The following is a 17,552-nucleotide window of genomic DNA, read 5'->3' as shown; positions in this document are numbered from 1 at the left end:
TAGTTGGGTAATGACGATATGGAAGGAAGATGCCAAGTGAAAAACAATAAGGGAAAAGAAGTTATCAAATACCGACCAACGAGTTGAATGACAGACGCAAGGGCGTAAGCAGAATCACAAATTCGAAAGCAAGGCAGATACATTGAACCTGGACACAGTTTTTGCCTTTATAAACCCCACCATCAAACGTACTCTGCAACAACACATTGTTGTAAGCCTGGCAATTCCAAAGAAAGAAACAAAAATGGCGGTAACAAAGCAAGTGCCGGAGGTTGAAGAAGAGAAACTGCTGAGAAAGAGGAACGAGGAGCTGGAGAGAGAGCTGAGAAAGAGCCAGGAGAGAGAGGAGCGCATGAAGGCTGAGCTGCAGAAGGCCCGCGAGAGGCTCAGAGTCGCAGAGGAGGCAGAGGAGCGGCTCTGCTCACAGCTCGGTGAGCTCGAAGCGGAGGCCGTCGATCAGGCTCGTACAGATCACGCTCGGATTCTGGCCCTCATGAACCAGCTCTCTCAGGCCCAACGCCTTCTCCAGGCTTCATCCGTTACGCAGCCTTTGGGACTCGCTTCCAAATGACAACGTACAAGAAGCTCAGTTACTAACCGTTTCGTCGTCTTTGATTTTTTTCTTCCTTTTTTATTGGTTGAACAAAAAAAAAAATTGGAATTTGGTTGTTATTATTGTTGTTGTTGTTGTAGTGCTTTTGGGTTGGGATTGGTCCATTGTAGTTGTTGGTTGTAATTGTGTGTTGTGTATAAAGTAGTTTGATGATGTGAATCATTTGATTTTGATCCATCTTCTCTTTCAAGAAAATAAAACAAATATAAATATAAAGTTTGTTACTTTGATCTGATTAATTTCTCTGAGCAACAAAGTTGCATCTTTGTTCTGTTCCACTTCCTCTCCGATACTTGAAAGTCTATTCTTGTTTTTGGGTTTGTAATTTCCGTCCGGCCACCAAAGTTGTAATCTTGGAGGAGGTGGATGTCAAATGAATGCATAAGCAAAATAGTGTCCGATTAGTGAATAATTAATTTGAATGAAGACTGAAGTGCAATCATGGTGTGAATGCTGAAAAGTTGTTTTGTGGACAAGTTGTGACCTTTGCTCCACCCAACGAATGAGTGGAAGAAAGGTCCACTCGTATTAAGGGAATTTATGCAAAATATTTTTTACTGGAATTGGTGATTAATTATTTTATTCCAAATAATTATCTTCCGCCCGGGAACAGGTTGGTTGGTTATAACTTGCACGCAACGTGTTTGAATTGAAAAAATTGTCAATTCGAAGTTTTCTGAGCGTGTTGATTTTAGGCAGATTATCTAGCCTTTCCGACCTATCTCTCTATGATCCCTCTTGCTTAGGATATGAAGTTAGTCTTTTGTTAACACTACAGTACAATCTTACGTAATTCTTGCCTAACTCACGAGTTTAATTTGACATTTTAAAAAATAAAAAAAAGTGATGTGAATGTGACTGGACTCCTGGAGAAAGAAGATGGCAACCGAAGAATGCAGTATCAAATCTATTGATTTTATCTCAAATATGAAGACTTGAAAGCAAAAGAAGAAAGAAAAGGTATAGAGTCTAGGTCCTTCGTCAAGGCGCTTGACAAATGAAGAAGCTTGACAAATAAAAAAGCAATCTATAGAGACGTGCTCTCACAATTCACAGCAAAGGGGTCTTGCATTATTGCCAAGATCAAACGGTCCGTCACATGGGGACTAGCATTACTGCTGAAAATGAAAGGCCAACAAGACGAAGACGAGGGCTGGCTGGCATTAAGGCAAACGCATAGCAAAAATACAACGAGAGATGGCACGGTGACATGACACCATCACATAGCGTTAATAAGTAGTTATAATATGGATGGACCGCGTAATTAATTAATTATTATGGACTTATAGTATTAATGAATAAATACACATTATAATATGAATAAATTTTAATTCAATTTATAACACAACGCGGAGGTGTCACGTTCACATCAAAGAATTATTTATCCGCAATTAGGCACCTCACGTGAATTTCCAACTTCGTACTATTCGCCAAGGAAGGCCACAGGACAAGGGCATCGTGAAGGTGAAGCTACACTGCAATCACATCTGCAAGATTACAAAGAACAATGGGTGCCATGTGAAGCTACATCTGTCCATTCCAAAGTCTATGTGTAATGTTCTGCTGTATCTGCATACTACTTATTACACATGTAATGTAAGGTCCGCTTGCATCATGCATCCAAGATAACAAGTACGGGTACAAATCTGGCAATTGATCACTGGGTTGCCTTTCTGGAACAAACAAATCCCACTCTTGATTTTTCTTCATAATCTTGGTCTCTTTGGTTTTGGTTTTTACTTTTATGAATTGTTACTTGTGCAATCATGATGGCATGCTTGAAGAAGGAGAGTTCCTATAGATCTTCAGGATTGCAAATAAATGAATTTCCATAAATACCAAAATCATGCCATCATTATTTTACCTAGCAAATTGTAGCGGTTGAATAATAAGAACACAGTTGACAGCAAAATGACATTATCTCAACTGAAAACATCTCCCTTATGAGTCTACTGATGTTTTAACTGGAGAAAGAAGAGGTTCTTCAGGAAGGCCAAGCAGACTAAATCGACAATAGGCAGTTCACTTCAACTGCTAAATCCTCGCCTCTCTTTTATCTCAGGGTCCCTGAAACAAAAATTAATCATAAGTGAGATAAACTCAGAAGTTCAAGGGGGGCAATATAACTACTTATGGAGCAGGAGTAAGACCTCTGAATGTGATCAAGAATAAGAAGCCTTGGTCCAGGAGGGATTTTCACGTCTCTCAGTGCACTGAAATGGCATCACAAATGGAAGGAAGGCCATCAAAACATATACAAAGTGACTTTACAAGAGTATGGGGGTGAAAGAATTTGAAAAGCCTGTTACTTGCCTGTCGTTGAGCAGAGGCAAAGTGTTGTCTGACAATAACCCTTTCTTGAAATTCTTCTCATAATTCTGGAGGCCAAGGTTACTCAACATGCTCCTTGTTTTAGAGTAGTAAATATCTTCAGTTGGTGGTTGAGAAAATTTTTGCCCCAACTGCATCAACCATGTGAAAGTGCTTTCAGCGCAGATAAGTAACCAGCACCAAATCAGTGACTCAGAGTACTAGCACGAGACCCCATATAGATTCATTTATAGTTGGGTATTTTTGAAAAATGTTAGTTCCAAATTTTCAGCTGTCTCCTTGTCTTAAAAAGGACTTGTTCACTTTGAGGTCTCCTCAAAGCTTGCAATGCAATCATGTGCAGCTAGGGACTAGAAAAATGAACACACTTTACCTACTATCAAAATGATAAATTAGATCTTGTTCAGGCTCACCTTGAAAAGTCCACCTTGAACTAGTGCGAAGAAAAGTCCAGAAGTGGCTGCATTTGCTGCTTGATTGGGGCCGCCCATGCCACTCACCAGTGAAAATAGGGCTCCCGACCCAAAAGCAGCCACCATGCTGCAGTACATGGGAATAACAATAAGGTTGTGGTAAAACCCAAAAAACACGCCTATCAATATTAAAAATAAATGAAATCTATACTACTTGCGCATTGCAGGCATGATATTATGAAGAACAATTTGATATATGATCTACCTATAGACACAGAAAGACACTTTTCTATGTAAAAGAAAAATGTGGGGGGAGGGGGGAACATACACAAATGGAAGATTTCCCTGAGAACATATAAAAGCAGGAAGAAAAGAAAGAGATCCAGGTCTATCGCTCATAGAATGAACCAAATAGCAAAATGGCTCTGGGACCAAAGAAAAAAAATGAAGCATTTTCAGTTTCAGGGAGTACCTCAGAAATTCTGCCTTAGAACTATGATCTCTATGAAACACAGGAAGCGAATAAGTTTTCCTTTTCCATAAGTGGACCAAAGGAACAAATTCACTAAAGTCTGTTTCTTACTCCTCAAATGACCTATATACAGACATAAAGGCATCGAGGTGACATCTAAAAGGTGATAGGATAAATTTCAAAAGAAGGGTTAACCTAATATTGTTTCAGAACTTATATAATTTTAGGTGAATCTCAGAAGATTGAACGTGAAGAAATTGTGCTAATTTCTACCTAGAATGATTCACTGAAGCAATCAAAATTAACAGCCAGACTCAGTTCAACCAAAACACTAATTTATTGTGATTGGGATATCATAAGCAATACGGAGGAAAGAAAAGGCTCACCTAGATTGAACATCCTCCTTGCCTCTCAATCTTTTCATGACACAGGATATGCCAGCATTGACACCAGTCATAACAGCAAAGTTGCGAGCTTGTATCAAGGGACCCCCAGCAAGGGCCTATAATCAAAGTGAACATTGCATATATCAACAGAACTGCTCCACCAAGTAACCGCAACAACTAATTCAAACACTACCCATGTTTCAAATTAATCTGAGATCATAGTGAGGGAACATGTTTTCTGTTCAATTAGGTTACAATTGGGATATCCTTAACTACAAACTTTAGAGTTCATAATAACATAAATGACGAAAAGAAAAAACTGTGCCTTCCACAAATCCTTAAAACATCAGAACTTTTCAACTAAAAAATGTGAAAAGTAATCAAATTGGAGTTTAAAGTCAACAAGAAGAGGGAAAAGTTCTAAACTTTGAGCTGATTAATTGCATCATTTTTTGCTTACTAATTGTATACATCGATCCTATCTGAAAACCACATATTTGAAGAATTATAGGTTTCAACCAAGCCAAGATTTTCCAGCACTGAAAGTAATCACGGTAAGCAACGTCAAAGAACAAAAGAACAATTTATTCCCGTGAAATAAACTTTGCCCGTGTTTGACTACAGAAAATTGATAGAAACAAGAATGAAATATTGGAATTATAATGTAATCCAAATGCCAAATGGGGTTGAAGGGGTTATGGTAAAGGTTCAAATTTTCTCCAAACTTTCCCTATAGAAATCCAATCCAATCATAGGTAATTTTTAAAACAGACGAAAAAGAAAAACCTATAATATGAGAGGGAGACCTGAGCTTGCTTGAAAGAGGCCATGGCTTGAGGGTTGAGGCCGGCCTGAGGAGGAGGGGTGGGAAGAGAGGAAGAAACGTCGTTGGTGAGAGTACCCATGAAGGCACCGATGGCAGCGCCCTGTGCGCCGCTTGTGAGTGTGACGACGGCTGCCTCCACAGGCAAAGACTGTTTGGCCAACCAACCCTTGAACCCACTTTCTAGCTCCTTGAACCGAGCCTGCAACTGCTCTATTGGGTTTTGATTCTGCTGAGGTATCACCATAACTCCCTGTTTCCCTTGTTGCATTTCTTTTCACTTCCCAATTCAATTTGCTCCTTCCTCTTCTTCTCTTCTCTAGCACTATTGGAGCGCGTACTACTAGGGTAGGGTGTGTGAGTCTAATGGATAACGAGGTTTCCTTCTTTTCTTCCCTCTTTATATTTTATTTAACCTCCTAAGTTCAGAAATTTGACCTATTTGATAAACATATTTTTATAATTTACAAATTCAGCAACAATATATGGAAGCAAATCAATCCGCAATTATATCATAAAGTACCTAGAATAAGCTAAATTGGAATTATATATATATATTGCATATGTATATGAACATCGTTATATCATTTTGCATTTGTATTTGAATGACCGTCTTTTTTCTTCAGTTTTTTGTTTTGTTTTGATTCAAACAATATTCTACTTGAATCTAATATAAACTATGGGAAGGAAGATTCAAACTAGGTGCAAAATAGGAAGCACATCCGCCCTATCAAACTTCACTAAACCCATATATGCATCAATTTTGTCTAGTTGAGAGATGAATTTTGTTGCAAATATTTATTACTTTCCCCCTTTTTTTTTATCGTTTTGTTTTTGGTTATAGGTAGGAAGGCTCAAGGCCCAAAACACACAAAATTAACAGAATATGATCCTTATGCCGTGCAACGGCAGCCCAGGTTGAGGCCCAATAATGTTGTGCGTGTCATAAGCTGGACCCAAAAAAAAGGGGAGATATTATAGGTGTAGCAGGCAGCGGCACACACAATTCCGCAGCGGAACAGTGTAGGTTCGTAAACATCGCCGATCGAAGAAAAAAGAATATTTATTTAGTTTTGTAAGTCCCGCGTTTTTCTTTTCTTTGGCGGTACGGTGGTTAATTATTATATTTGGCGCAAATCACCCTCAGTTTAATTTCATAGTCGGGCACTTGTTGTAGGAGGCTAGCAGCCGTCCAATTCGTTCTTGCGCAGTCGGCCTCTCCATATTGTGGTACCTTCTTCGTTATGCTTGACAGAAACTTGTATTTTGCTTGAGAGTGTGAAATGTTCGATATCAGATCCGCAATTCTAGTTTCTGCTCTAAGTCTCTCTTCTGATTTGTGGGTTTGGCATTTTTACAAACATCTTAAGAGCATAGCTGCTGATTCTTTCTTCTGTATTATAATCATTTGAAATGCATTAAAATTTGTCATGCGAGAAGGGGAAAGAGGAGGAAGGACATATTTGGGCAACCCAGACTCGGTCTTGCAATCAAATTAAGTAATATATTACTTTCGAGCAGCCAGCAGGAATGAGCACCTCGAGGGAGGAGTCTCCAGATTGGCTGCGCTCTTTCCAGGTACTTTGAAGAAGAATCATTTCATTTATCTTTTGCTGGGCTATATATTCCATGGTCTGATCTGATGGTTAGGTCTTGATGCATTTCAATGGTTAAAATTACTTTGAAGCATTGTGTTTTCCTTCAACTTTATTTATTTATTTTGAATGCTAAGTGCAAGGTTTTCTTTGTTTTCAGGTACCATCAACTCATTCAACGGTGTCATTATCGTCAGATTCCGAGTCTTCACTGAATGGTGTTCCTTCAGGGGAGGATCAATCTGATTGCCAAGTACTGTCTCCACCTGAATCTTCTAAAATTCCCGATGAAGATGAGAGTTTAGATAAAACTCTTACGAAATCTGTTGCAGAGTCTCCATCAAAAAAGAGATTAAAAAGCAACTCTCCGAAACAAAGGAAAAACGTAGAGTCCCTGAAAAAGAAGAAACTAGACAAACCCAAGGAAGAAGGTAACACAGAAGCTTTGGTTGAAAATTTTGGTTTCCCTGATCACGATGTTTAGAGACTTTTTAAAGAGAGAAATTTGGTTCAGGAAATTGTGGTGATGTGGAAGTTGCAGAGGAAGAAGCATCCGACAAGCCTGTTGAGCCTCATGTAAGAGTAATCTATAGAAGCAATGATGATTGTCTATGTAATCTTTTCCATAATGAGTTGCTTTGGTTATATGTAATTTGCAGGTATCCTCGAAGTTGCCTTTGGTGCTCTCTGAAAAAGTCCAACGTTCAAAGGTACAACAACAAATTGCTTGGTTGTAGCTTGTATCTATAGTTATCAAGATCTTGTTCTTAACAGAAGAAAAAAATTAAGTTGAAAAGATATTGTTCAATAGCTTGGTGTTTTAACTGACCAGTTCTTTTCCCTTGAAAAAAAGGGGGGGAAACCTGTGATTAAATAAATGATTTGCTTTTTGTTCAGGCACTTGTTGAGTGTGAAGGAAATTCAATAGATTTGAGCGGTGATATGGGTGCTGTAGGACGGGTAATAATTTCAGATTCTAAATCTGCAAATCGGGAAATGTACCTTGATTTGAAAGGCATGTCTTGTTCATATCTCTTTATCATATAGACAAATGTGCTGATTGTTTAGCTTTGCCAGTACAACTTATTGTGCTGCATGTTTCCGTATTAGCTGCCTACATCTGATTGGTTTGCTTTTTTGTTTAACATTACAGGTACCGTATACAAAACAACAATAGTTCCTTCCAGGACATTTTGTGTTGTAAGTTATATGTCTCCATTTACAATTTTAACATCGGGGATCATGTCCTTAATTATGTAATTAGCACTTTGTAGGAATCAGATATCTCCTCCTCTATTACTAATGAAATTACATTTTAAATAATAGGGATTTGACGTGACACAAATTTTTTCTTGCCCAGGTTAGCTTTGGTCAATCAGAGGCAAAGGTTAGTTAATCAGTTAGTTAGATTAGCTGAAAAAATGCAGGATTTTATGAAGAAAAAAGAAATGTTAACTAAACTTTGAATTGTATATTGTTTGAGCAGATTGAAGCTATCATGAATGACTTTATTCAGCTGAAACCACAATCAAATGTTTATGAAGCTGAAACAATGGTTGAAGGTAGGGAATTTTCCAAAGGGATTTTGTTGTGATGGCAGTTTCTTTATTTTTGCTTTGTATGTTTCTTAAAAACAACTTGTCATTTTGAATGTGTAGGAACCCTAGATGGTTTCTCATTTGATTCAGAAGATGAAACTGATAAACTTCCTAAAGCCATTCCGCATCAAACTAATCAAAACGAGGAGGATGTTGAAGAACAAACTAAGGGGAAAGCCAAGGGGAAAGCTGAGAAAGCATCGGTACGTTTATGAACCTTAAATTTCCTTTACAATTTTTGTTGGGGTAAATTAATCTTCAATTATTTTAAGTTTTTGTCTACAGACTGTTGTAAGGAAGAGGGGTAAAACTGCTGGAGGGAAGCCACAGCCAACGAAGAAAGCAAGAAAGAAAACTCAAGTTTCCAAGAAAGCCAAGAGCAAAAAATGAGGCGTACAATTTTGTTTATCATTTCTTGTTACTGCAACAAATCATAAATCAGTAACTAGATGTTAGTTCTCATATTGACGAAAGTAGAGTTGATTGAGGATTATGTAGTGACAGATTATTGTATAATGATGGCCATTGGTGGCCAATATTCTGAAATTTTAACGTACGCAGATTCGTGGTTACGTACAATATTTTACATTATTGTAGATTGCCTACAATTAACTGAGCCAGGATCTTTATGATTGTATCGTCATGAATCATAAACGTCATGCTTAGAACCATGTCGTTGACCCTTGTTTTGTAACCCCTTTCATGTACTAAAGGCTTCGGATTCCTTTCAAATTTCAAAAGTCAATTGATCCCCAACATTTCAATGCACTTTGGCGTGCCTGAATGAATTATCTAATACATTCTTATTTCCTCTTCGAAATAAAATTTCAAATTCTTTGTTTCTTCAACCCTTCTGTTCCCCTGTACTTAATTTCATATGTTCAAAAGAGTATGTAGAAGAAGATGAGAAGAAGGATTAGTGACGGAATCGGTAAGAGCATGTTTGAAGAAGAAACCATCTGCTGCACAACCTTCTCACTGCCAGGCACTTGATATCTTGGAGGAGCTAACGAATCATCTGGTTGTCTCGTCCTGTATCAAAAATATATTTCATTGGACAGAAAAGGGTTTTATGGTGGCTTCATATAAAAATTAGAGTTGAATTTGTTTGAGTGATGATGGGATGAAAAGTGTACCCGTTGCCGTCAGGGCAGAAAACAATGGCATATTCAAAGGCTTTGCATGTAAAAGTGCTTGTGCCATCGTCAAAAGCATAACTGTATGCTCTTGGACAAGCCCGCTTGAAAATGGTTGAATAAAAGGAAGGCTGGCATGTTGTTGGGTTAGCAAACTGTCCACTGCAGCAGTATTGGTCGAAACCAAATGCCTCGCAGGCACTCTTGCACCCAACCACACTCCCTTCGTTTACACCTCCCACCACCTGAAGCTCTTTTGGGCAACCTGCAACAGTGTTTCGTTTCAATTTTAAAAATTTGAAGCATCTGGTGACCAACTTGGTTCAGCATATAAGAAAATGTGTCCTGCAAATCGAAGACTTGTGTATGTTGGAGCATGATCAGATTCGAAGCCTTACCTATGTTGATATCTGAAGCACAGCCAGTAGCATTGCAGGCACCATACACGCCGCGTGGAGAAGCGATAAGGGGTAGATTGTAGCCGTCTACAATGCTGACATCGTAAAAATCTTTATCATTGCCATTGCCAAGGGTTATCTCAAAGAGTGAGGCAGGTGGAGTGGCACCGTTGCCATTACATTCCAGTCTTCCTCCACAGTCGCCTGTTTGACACGTGCCCGCTCCCAACTCATCAAATGTGCAACCTGTTCTTGCCCATATACGTCCTGACCATCCGAGAGTAGAAGGAATTCTAGCACTTTGGCCGGAGTCCAACCGGAAGCCAGTTGTTGGGAGTTGAGGCCTGCCCGAACCCGCTAAAGTACCTGGCCAGATGGTATCCGGGCAGTTGTTTGTTATAGTAAATGTGCATGAGCAGGATAAAGAGAAGAAAAAGGGAAAGAGGATGAAAAGGAAACAAGGGAAAGTTTGAGGTGTCATTGTGTAGGTGATAGGTTTGGCTTTTTTAGCCTTTCCTTTTTCAGGTGGAATGGATATATTTATGCAATTTGTTGAGAATAACAGGAAACGACCAATCTAAGCATATTTGTTGTATTTTGAAGAACCTGTGAGGGGAAGGGATTGTGTGCCGTGCGTGACAATACAAATCCAAGGGGGGGTTACGTTGCTGTGATGAAATTCTCGGCCGCAAGATGACATTTTTGGGTTTAGCATTTCTTCTTTTATCTTGGATGGCCTGCCTCTTTAAGAAGCGATTCCTTTCTTTTGCAATTGCATGGCACACGACGGATTTATTAGTAGTAGTACACATTACACAATGGAAGCTAAATGCTCATCTCTCTCTCTCTCTCTCTCTCCAAAAGAAACATAAAACAATATCCTTTAAAGATGTACGAGGAGAAGTTGCAGAGAGGCAGAATCAGTGAGGTTAGCGTAACCTAAAACCTGAGTGTATGAGCGTGGCGTAGGTATCACCGCACAATAGCATTTGCTAAAGAGTAAATGCTGCACCATCATTTAAATACAGCTTTGTGTTGTGTGGATACCATAATGTGAATTAACAGAATCAAAGTAAAGAACAAGGAACAGGAAACACAAGCATTTTGACTAATTAATTATCCAATGGATGGATGGAAAATTAAGAGGAAATTTCTACTCATAAAACTGAGTCAATTATAATGTACACAAACGGATGATGCCAAAGTAATCAAAATATCTTGGCACCACCATAAAATTTATAACAGAAGAGGGCTTTCACCATATTAAGAGATTCGAAAATCCTCTAGAATAAGAAGGGTTTGAATTTAACAGTACATATAACTAATATAGTAACACGGAATATCCTAGTTACAACTTTCAACGCACTTTCTACCTTATCAGCCAAATTTGGTCCTAATTGCTTGCTTAGCCCAGTGACTTTCAGACATGCCGGCTCAAAAGAATTTGCCTTGCATGGAAAATATTAACGAACCAAATAGGCCATGGGCAGGACAACTCAAACACAACTTACTTGGACCTGCCACCAGCGTAAGATCAGATGAACATAGTGTAAGCTCAAAAGCAACTGAATGTTCGCGCAACTTGCGTTGATGGCTGAGCAGAAATTGCTCTGTTTTCCCCACCAATAAGGCAAACAGAAAGAATCAATGAATTATCGTATTGTCGAAGTTGTATCATATTGTGCACATGGCTAGCACAGTTAAATTTGAACCTGAATTCGAAAGCTTGACTGACCCAACATGTCTCTCTGATGTGCAATCATTTCTACATGACATATTTAGGACAGCCAGGTAAACTCGTCAGCATCACCAGGTGTAGCTTTCTTCGCCAATAAATGATGCAATTACCTACATGAGAAAACGAAAGACAAAATAAATAAGAAGCCATACCAGAAAATGTCTAAATATAAGACATTGTTCATTATTAACAAGCATATTTAATGTCTCCTCGATAGCACATGCTTCAAGCCCTGCAAAATTGACATAAACTTCAGATCCATACTCCCCAAATAACCAAAGCAAAAATAAATAAATAATTAACAAAGTACGATGATGAAAATAAATCAAAGGTGTGAAAACCAGATCATTCCTGTGTAACCTGTACCAAACTAGGCAGAGTAACTCAACAACAACCTATGCTGCATGCACCGGCAGTAAACAAAAATGAAAGATAGTACAGATCCAAATAAAGAAATAACTAAGGGAACCACTTATTATTACATATAATTAATTACATTTCTGCAGTACAACCATCATGTAATGCAAATCAATAAGAAGTGCTCCTAATAAGGCAAAATAATTAATGGGATAAGACAACAAAGTCACAGCTAAATCATGACACAAGTCATACAAATGACCTGAGAGCACCCTGTACTGAATATAGCTCACATTCGAAGCAGTAAGGTTAGCAAGAAGAAAGATAAATCCAAGATTCATAAGCAGTTAAACAACCCCTGACCAACCCCCGAATTGACATTCCTTGTTTAAGTCAAGCTAATGGTTGAGTTAAATTGCAGTAAACAGGACTACAAATATAGATTGTTCCTACAGACGGGTAGGACACATTAGGTCCGCCACTTAAGTACTCATCAAGTTCATCATCCATGTCCGTTCGACGAATGAAAAATAAGGAAAGGTTTCAAAGGAACAAGATAAAGATAAGCAATAAAAGTCTTTCAGTTATCTTATAACTCTAGCTCATATCCATGCCATCTCCAACTTTGCTGCAGATCAGACTGACTGTAGAGAAGGATCTCTCGAAAGGAGAAGGATGGAACTGGGCATCCCGTCTGCGCTTAGAAGAACAACTGTCCACAGAAGAGTTCTCTGACTCAAGCTTCCTCCGGACCCCTCTCACAGCCTGTTCCTCTGCTTGTGTAAGGGGGAAAATCTTTCCGCTTGCTCGACAAAGGGAGCTATGGTTATCATACAGGATCCTCTGGTCACAGTTTTTGTCACAGATGTGAGTGAGTCCAGTTAGCTTGCAGCAATACATATTCGCGCAGACATGCTCGTTCTGGCATTTCCAGTCACATTTGTGAACAGAAGTTGACCCATCTCGGCCCAAAATAGTCGACAGAAAAATAACATTCGTAGATCCTGCTACCACAGATTTGCCATCCACCTCCATTGCAACTGCGAATTGATGAGCTAATAAAGTCAATTGAACAGATTCCACTCTCGGAGGCCTTTGCCTCTAAAGGTTCTACAGATGTCAACACAACGTAGAAATTCGTTCCCCAGACTTCATATGGAATCTGTTTAATAACTAAATGCTTGCATGAAATTTCTACAAAGTCCTGACTGTTCAACTTCAGGAACACTCTCTGTTTATATATATATACCGGATCTCTAACCAAATTGTACAACATTGATCACGCATATATTTTCACATCACATCAAATCCTCACATTTAAATTATTTTAAAAAAATACTGCTTAATAACGTTTTCCTGACAAACATGGTCCCACAGACATCTTATTTATATTTCTTTTGTCTTTTAGAACCAAGCTGCTCTAAAGAAAATATTTTTATTTGGAAAAAAGAGCATTGTAAGCATCCCCAAGATCACAGCAACGCTTATCATGGCCCATATGAAGCCAGCAAATAACTTTCTTCATCAGATCTGATACATGTATGAATGTGGGATATAAAATTATACAATTTTATTCCTCTAAAATCAAGAAACAACGTTTATATTTTCATTTACATGATCATTCCTAACACATGCAAAGAACTATCTGAAACAACACTAACAAAATCAAATTTAGAAAGACAAATAGGAGAAAAGAAAGAACAAGAAGAAGAAGAGAATGACTTACTTGTGCTTCCAAAAGTCAAAAACAACAACACGCGTTGTGCTTCCACGCTACCCAGCAACAGCACCACCTACTCCTCACTCTCTCTCTCTCTCTCTCTCTCTCTCTCTCTCTCTCAAAGACTCAAACTTTCTCTCGTTATCCAAAATGCCTAGCAAGCTAACAAAGAAAACGTGAGAGGAGGGGTGGGTATTTATAGATAGATAGTTAGAGAGAGACAGAGACAGAGAGAGATAGAGAGAGAGAGAGAGAGTGGGGTAAGGGGTTAGGGGGGTAGTTGACGTTGAACTGGGAGAGAGGAGATTGTAGTTACAGTGTTTGGATGCAAAAATCCAAAAGCCCAACCCAACCCAGACCCAAACTCACAAAGCTCCAAAATGCCAAATGAAATTTCGGGTAAATTGCGGGTGAAATTCGTCCCCCCACATTTTTTCCTTATTAAAAAAAAGACCCGATTCCCGAGTGAACTTGACTTTTTAAAGGGTTTACCTACAAACGTGGATAATCCAAGTAAATTTTCTATTTTTCTATTTTTTCTTTCATAATTAAAAATTAAAAAAAGTAAAAATGTGAACCCCGAGGTCGGAGAGAGTGTGACTCGGACTGTCATGTGCCCCGGTCCCCACCCCAAACGGTCTCTCTCCCTTATCGATTCAAACGCTCTCCCTCTCTCTCTCTCTCTCTCTCTCTGACTTTTTAAACGTACCACCATTTGCCACGTCGCCGTCATTTTCGCTGAGCCTATGACTTCTCAGGCCCAAATTGGCATTTCAAGTCTCGGCCCAGTTATTCTTGGGTTTCAGCTTTTGACCCGGAACCACTTTCTCAACCCGACTTGCTTCCATTGCTCTTCGCTCTTCAGTCCTCCCTGTTTGCTAGGGCTAGGGTTAGGGTTTTCAAATCCATGCGCGTAACTCATCTATGCTCTCAACTCTCAGTATCAGACTCAACTATTAGGTCTGCTCATCTCTTTTTCTGCTTCAAATTATTCACTTTTTGTTGCAAGTCGTGAACTTTGTAAAAATCTGAATCGGAAAAACACCTGCTTTGTCAATGATTGTGTTTTATTTAAGTCTTTAAAATGGATCGGTTCTTTGATATAATTCAATCCAATTCTTGTCAACTTTTTTAGGGTTGCTCGAATTGAGAAACATATTTCACTCTGTTGTTGTAGATGCTTCATATGTATCACTGTGTAATAATCTGATTGATGCTATATGATGTATAGTGTGTAATTTTGTTTAGTTATAGCCTACCTATATGCTCTATATGTATTATCAGGATTTTCAATAACTTTTGATCAGAAATTTGGATTTGTTCTTTTAAAAGTCTGCCCTGTGTTTTTTCAGGATTCTTGACAAAATCGTAACTTTATTTTTTTATATAAGTTTTGGGTTTTGTTGACTTATCATTCAGTATTAGGTTTTCTAGTGCCTGTGTGTTTTCAGGATTCTGAACGAAATCAGTACTTCCTAATTTTTGTATATAATAATTTTTGGATTTTGTTGATTTCTCAATCCTTATTCCTTATTGGGTTCTAGTGCCTCTTTTCACCTTAAATTTCCTTGTTTGTTGAATTTGAGTTTCAAAACACAGTTTAGGTTGCTTCTCATACAATATTTTCCTCTGGAATTCATAATATTTTATAGATCCAATTGTGCTGTAAACAGGTAAAGGATCATGGTGGGATTTAAGAATAGGTATATGGTATTGGAGGTTATCTTGGATCCTAATAGAGAGCTGGTGAGAAAAGATCCTGTTATAATTACCTCATATAATGTTACAAACGCTATCAAAGACAGCATTCTTGAAAATTTTGGGAAGTGTGGTCTGGCTTCATCGTTTGGATCATTCCTAGGTAAGTCATGGTTCCAAATAATTATTGTTTCCTTCATTGTTTATATGGACGTTTGCAACTAATTTTCAGTAGAATGGCCTGTCTAAATTTTGTTGAGCCAATTTTTGTGCAGTGAAGTATGTAAATGACATTACAAGGTTGTGTATCATTAGAGCTTCAAGGGAGGAATATCAAAAAGTATGGTCTGCAGTTACCATGGTCAGGAGTATTGCAGGTTGCCCGGTGCTATTTAATTTGTTGGATCTAAGTGGTGAGTTAAAGAATTGCAACAGAGTAACTCGTATGCTGATGATGCCTTTTATTTTCCTCCAACATGGCTTTGGCTTGCATAGTTTTAAGAAAAAGTATATTAAAGCAGAGGTTATTAATTTTTTTTGGCGATTTAGGTGTAACAAGGTTTCATCTTTAAATGTGGAAGTTTTTGACTCTTGGGTTTTCGTTATTTAATCATTGTGCTTGATTATTGGCTGAAAGAAAAATACTGTGCTTAACTTTTATGGTGATTGTCGAATTACTATTTCCTTAGAAGGAAGCACAATTCTTATTTCAAACATTGTTTGAGATATCTTAAGAGGTCACATATGTTTTACATCGTATTGTGCATTTCTTTATAGAATATCATCATTATCATAGCAAAAGACTCGAGCTACTCTAATGTTACTGTCAAAACAAAGACACATCGTTATTGTCTTCCGAGTTTTTCATCTGTCAAAGAAAAGTCATTTAATTTCCCTGTTCTTTTACTTTGTATCAGGAAGCATCAAAGCTTGTAAAAAAGCTGCCTTGAAGTGTGATGAACTAAAATTTGAGCAGCACAAAATTGCGGTTGGATCTAATCTTTCAGCTCAAGATACTCAAAAAATGCAGAACTATCTTGACAAGATCAAAGGCCTGGAGCACTAAAGTTCTACTGCATTTGGTGTGACATACTTATTCAGATGGCAAGTCCTGTTCCTATATCTTATTATTATTATTTTTAATATATGGGCTATCATGGAAAAAGTATTATTGGTTGTTAAATGGAGCCTTGTTATTGCTCGGTAATAACGAGCTTCTGGTGTTATAGATCACAATCAGCAGTCAGTAATGTTGGGATTTTGAGTTGATAAAAATATCTGCTCTTTCATATTTCATAGAGGGGGTTCTTACTGTGTATCTGCAAAGGAGTGGAACTCTTTAAAATGAAGGAGTTGATCTGTAGCATTTTCAGGAAGACATAAAGTAGATGTTTATGTCTCCTTTTTTATCTAAAACCCGAACTCATTCTTGTTGAACATGTTGCAGGAATTTGGTGAGCCTTCCTTCCCCGTCTCCATGCCCTGGCTCCATTGGTGTTTGGCGTCTATTATCCAGCCAAATCTGTGACTCGTGTGGAATCCTGAAAAGTTAGGAAAGCTAAAAGGAGAGGAAGCTTGCAGGAACATCAAATTTTCTTTTAAATAGGTGTGAAAGGTTATGTGGATGTAAAATCAAGTAGTGGATTAGGCAGGGGAAGTATTTGATTTGGCTATATTTCTATCTAGTTTCTTGGGGAATATGTGCTTGTGCTGTCGGGTTTGTGTTATTTACTAGTGGAGGGGATAAGTACGTGTATTGCACATACACTGTTGTGATGACGATCAAGCAAGTAGCAAAATTCATTTTGTATAACCATTCAACAAGCGAAAGCTTATTTTAATTTTATATATACAGCAAGTAAGAACAGTTTTATGTTTATGTTATCTCTGTGCTAGAAATTCAAATGGTAACGATTATAATATTTCAGATAAATTATGAGTTGTTAGGTTACAAGGGCACTATGTGAGCACTAATGATGGTATATGGTGGAATCTTCTAAGTAGCAACCTTTCGAATCTATTTTGTGTGAATGATTGATACCTTTAGAATCTTTTCATTCCGAAGAATCAATTGATGTTATTGGGACGTACTACATAAGATACTGTCACCTCTCCTCTCCCATGGAGAAGCTTAGCCAGATGATCCTCGGAGAAGCCGAATAATATAGAATGGTTTTATCAGCCATGTGGATTTGGCATTTGATGACAATTAATTTAAGTGTGTACGTTAGTTATAAATGACACAAGTTAGGGCCTAATTTGAAGTTAGATATC

General features: G+C 38.1%; 6 protein-coding genes across 8 annotated transcripts; 3 read left to right on the top strand and 3 right to left on the bottom strand.

Annotated features, from left to right (window-relative positions):
* The first annotated feature begins 184 nt into the window (after nucleotides 1-184).
* Nucleotides 185-852, top strand: LOC103333536 (protein RESPONSE TO LOW SULFUR 3-like). Its single transcript, XM_008236387.3, has one exon. The coding sequence runs from the start codon at nucleotides 245-247 to the stop codon at nucleotides 569-571; it is 327 nt and encodes a 108-aa protein (XP_008234609.1). The 5' UTR covers nucleotides 185-244; the 3' UTR covers nucleotides 572-852.
* A 1,572-nt stretch (nucleotides 853-2,424) lies between these two features.
* LOC103333537 (chloroplastic import inner membrane translocase subunit HP30-2-like) lies at nucleotides 2,425-5,420 on the bottom strand. Its single transcript, XM_008236388.2, has 6 exons — nucleotides 5,022-5,420; nucleotides 4,216-4,331; nucleotides 3,358-3,484; nucleotides 2,927-3,075; nucleotides 2,764-2,826; nucleotides 2,425-2,680 (listed from the first exon to the last, which is right to left on the bottom strand). Exons 1-6 carry the CDS (start codon nucleotides 5,307-5,309, stop codon nucleotides 2,641-2,643), a joined length of 783 nt encoding a protein of 260 aa, XP_008234610.2. The 5' UTR covers nucleotides 5,310-5,420; the 3' UTR covers nucleotides 2,425-2,640.
* Nucleotides 5,421-6,030: 610 nt separating this feature from the next.
* On the top strand, nucleotides 6,031-8,999 carry BIN4 (double-stranded DNA binding protein). Of its 2 annotated transcripts, none has more exons than XM_016794615.2 (12): nucleotides 6,031-6,113; nucleotides 6,216-6,268; nucleotides 6,479-6,616; nucleotides 6,794-7,064; nucleotides 7,148-7,209; nucleotides 7,293-7,343; nucleotides 7,531-7,648; nucleotides 7,787-7,833; nucleotides 7,994-8,020; nucleotides 8,120-8,195; nucleotides 8,292-8,434; nucleotides 8,517-8,999. In XM_016794615.2, the coding sequence occupies exons 3-12, from the start codon at nucleotides 6,569-6,571 to the stop codon at nucleotides 8,619-8,621; spliced, it is 948 nt and encodes a 315-aa protein (XP_016650101.2). In that variant the 5' UTR covers nucleotides 6,031-6,113; nucleotides 6,216-6,268; nucleotides 6,479-6,568; the 3' UTR covers nucleotides 8,622-8,999. The 2 variants fall into 2 exon arrangements, with proteins under 2 accessions (XP_016650101.2, XP_088908632.1); XM_089052506.1 differs by having other exon boundaries at nucleotides 6,096-6,113; nucleotides 6,199-6,268.
* LOC103333538 (Pathogenesis-related thaumatin superfamily protein) lies at nucleotides 8,953-10,294 on the bottom strand. Its single transcript, XM_008236389.3, has 3 exons — nucleotides 9,766-10,294; nucleotides 9,368-9,632; nucleotides 8,953-9,263 (listed from the first exon to the last, which is right to left on the bottom strand). The coding sequence occupies exons 1-3, from the start codon at nucleotides 10,244-10,246 to the stop codon at nucleotides 9,113-9,115; spliced, it is 897 nt and encodes a 298-aa protein (XP_008234611.3). The 5' UTR covers nucleotides 10,247-10,294; the 3' UTR covers nucleotides 8,953-9,112.
* A 610-nt stretch (nucleotides 10,295-10,904) lies between these two features.
* Nucleotides 10,905-13,753, bottom strand: LOC103333539 (cyclic AMP-responsive element-binding protein). Its single transcript, XM_008236390.3, has 2 exons — nucleotides 13,587-13,753; nucleotides 10,905-12,900 (listed from the first exon to the last, which is right to left on the bottom strand). The coding sequence occupies exon 2, from the start codon at nucleotides 12,893-12,895 to the stop codon at nucleotides 12,458-12,460; it is 438 nt and encodes a 145-aa protein (XP_008234612.1). The 5' UTR covers nucleotides 12,896-12,900; nucleotides 13,587-13,753; the 3' UTR covers nucleotides 10,905-12,457.
* Nucleotides 13,754-14,381: 628 nt separating this feature from the next.
* On the top strand, nucleotides 14,382-17,157 carry EMB1687 (ribonuclease P family protein / Rpp14 family protein). 2 transcript variants are annotated; one of them, XM_008236391.3, is made up of 5 exons: nucleotides 14,382-14,540; nucleotides 15,254-15,441; nucleotides 15,554-15,691; nucleotides 16,196-16,382; nucleotides 16,726-17,157. In XM_008236391.3, exons 2-4 carry the CDS (start codon nucleotides 15,264-15,266, stop codon nucleotides 16,342-16,344), a joined length of 465 nt encoding a protein of 154 aa, XP_008234613.1. In that variant the 5' UTR covers nucleotides 14,382-14,540; nucleotides 15,254-15,263; the 3' UTR covers nucleotides 16,345-16,382; nucleotides 16,726-17,157. The 2 variants fall into 2 exon arrangements, with proteins under 2 accessions (XP_008234613.1, XP_016649893.1); XM_016794407.2 differs by having other exon boundaries at nucleotides 15,233-15,441.
* Nucleotides 17,158-17,552: the final 395 nt, after the last annotated feature.

Source organism: Prunus mume, linkage group LG5, assembly GCF_029339155.1.
Source record: "Prunus mume cultivar Tortuosa linkage group LG5, ASM2933915v1, whole genome shotgun sequence".
Taxonomy (NCBI): Eukaryota; Viridiplantae; Streptophyta; class Magnoliopsida; order Rosales; family Rosaceae; genus Prunus; species Prunus mume.
The sequence above is the reverse complement of the archived record's forward strand: the minus strand, read 5'-3'. Positions and strand labels throughout refer to the sequence as shown.

Coding starts and splice junctions, on each gene's coding strand:
- BIN4 (XM_016794615.2), top strand. CDS start 6,569: ATGAGCACCTCGAGGGAGGAGTCTCCAGATTGGCTGCGCTCTTTCCAG. Junction 7,344..7,530: donor AAAAAGTCCAACGTTCAAAG/GTACAACAACAA, acceptor CTTTTTGTTCAG/GCACTTGTTGAGTGTGAAGG. Junction 8,435..8,516: donor GGAAAGCTGAGAAAGCATCG/GTACGTTTATGA, acceptor TTTTGTCTACAG/ACTGTTGTAAGGAAGAGGGG.
- EMB1687 (XM_008236391.3), top strand. CDS start 15,264: ATGGTGGGATTTAAGAATAGGTATATGGTATTGGAGGTTATCTTGGAT. Junction 15,442..15,553: donor ATCGTTTGGATCATTCCTAG/GTAAGTCATGGT, acceptor ATTTTTGTGCAG/TGAAGTATGTAAATGACATT. Junction 15,692..16,195: donor TAATTTGTTGGATCTAAGTG/GTGAGTTAAAGA, acceptor ACTTTGTATCAG/GAAGCATCAAAGCTTGTAAA.
- LOC103333536 (XM_008236387.3), top strand. CDS start 245: ATGGCGGTAACAAAGCAAGTGCCGGAGGTTGAAGAAGAGAAACTGCTG.
- LOC103333538 (XM_008236389.3), bottom strand. CDS start 10,246: ATGACACCTCAAACTTTCCCTTGTTTCCTTTTCATCCTCTTTCCCTTT. Junction 9,633..9,765: donor TGCTTCAGATATCAACATAG/GTAAGGCTTCGA, acceptor ACACTGTTGCAG/GTTGCCCAAAAGAGCTTCAG. Junction 9,264..9,367: donor TTCTGCCCTGACGGCAACGG/GTACACTTTTCA, acceptor TTTTTGATACAG/GACGAGACAACCAGATGATT.
- LOC103333539 (XM_008236390.3), bottom strand. CDS start 12,895: ATGGAGGTGGATGGCAAATCTGTGGTAGCAGGATCTACGAATGTTATT.
- LOC103333537 (XM_008236388.2), bottom strand. CDS start 5,309: ATGCAACAAGGGAAACAGGGAGTTATGGTGATACCTCAGCAGAATCAA. Junction 3,076..3,357: donor TTCAAGGTGGACTTTTCAAG/GTGAGCCTGAAC, acceptor TGGTTGATGCAG/TTGGGGCAAAAATTTTCTCA. Junction 2,827..2,926: donor TTGCCTCTGCTCAACGACAG/GCAAGTAACAGG, acceptor ATGCCATTTCAG/TGCACTGAGAGACGTGAAAA.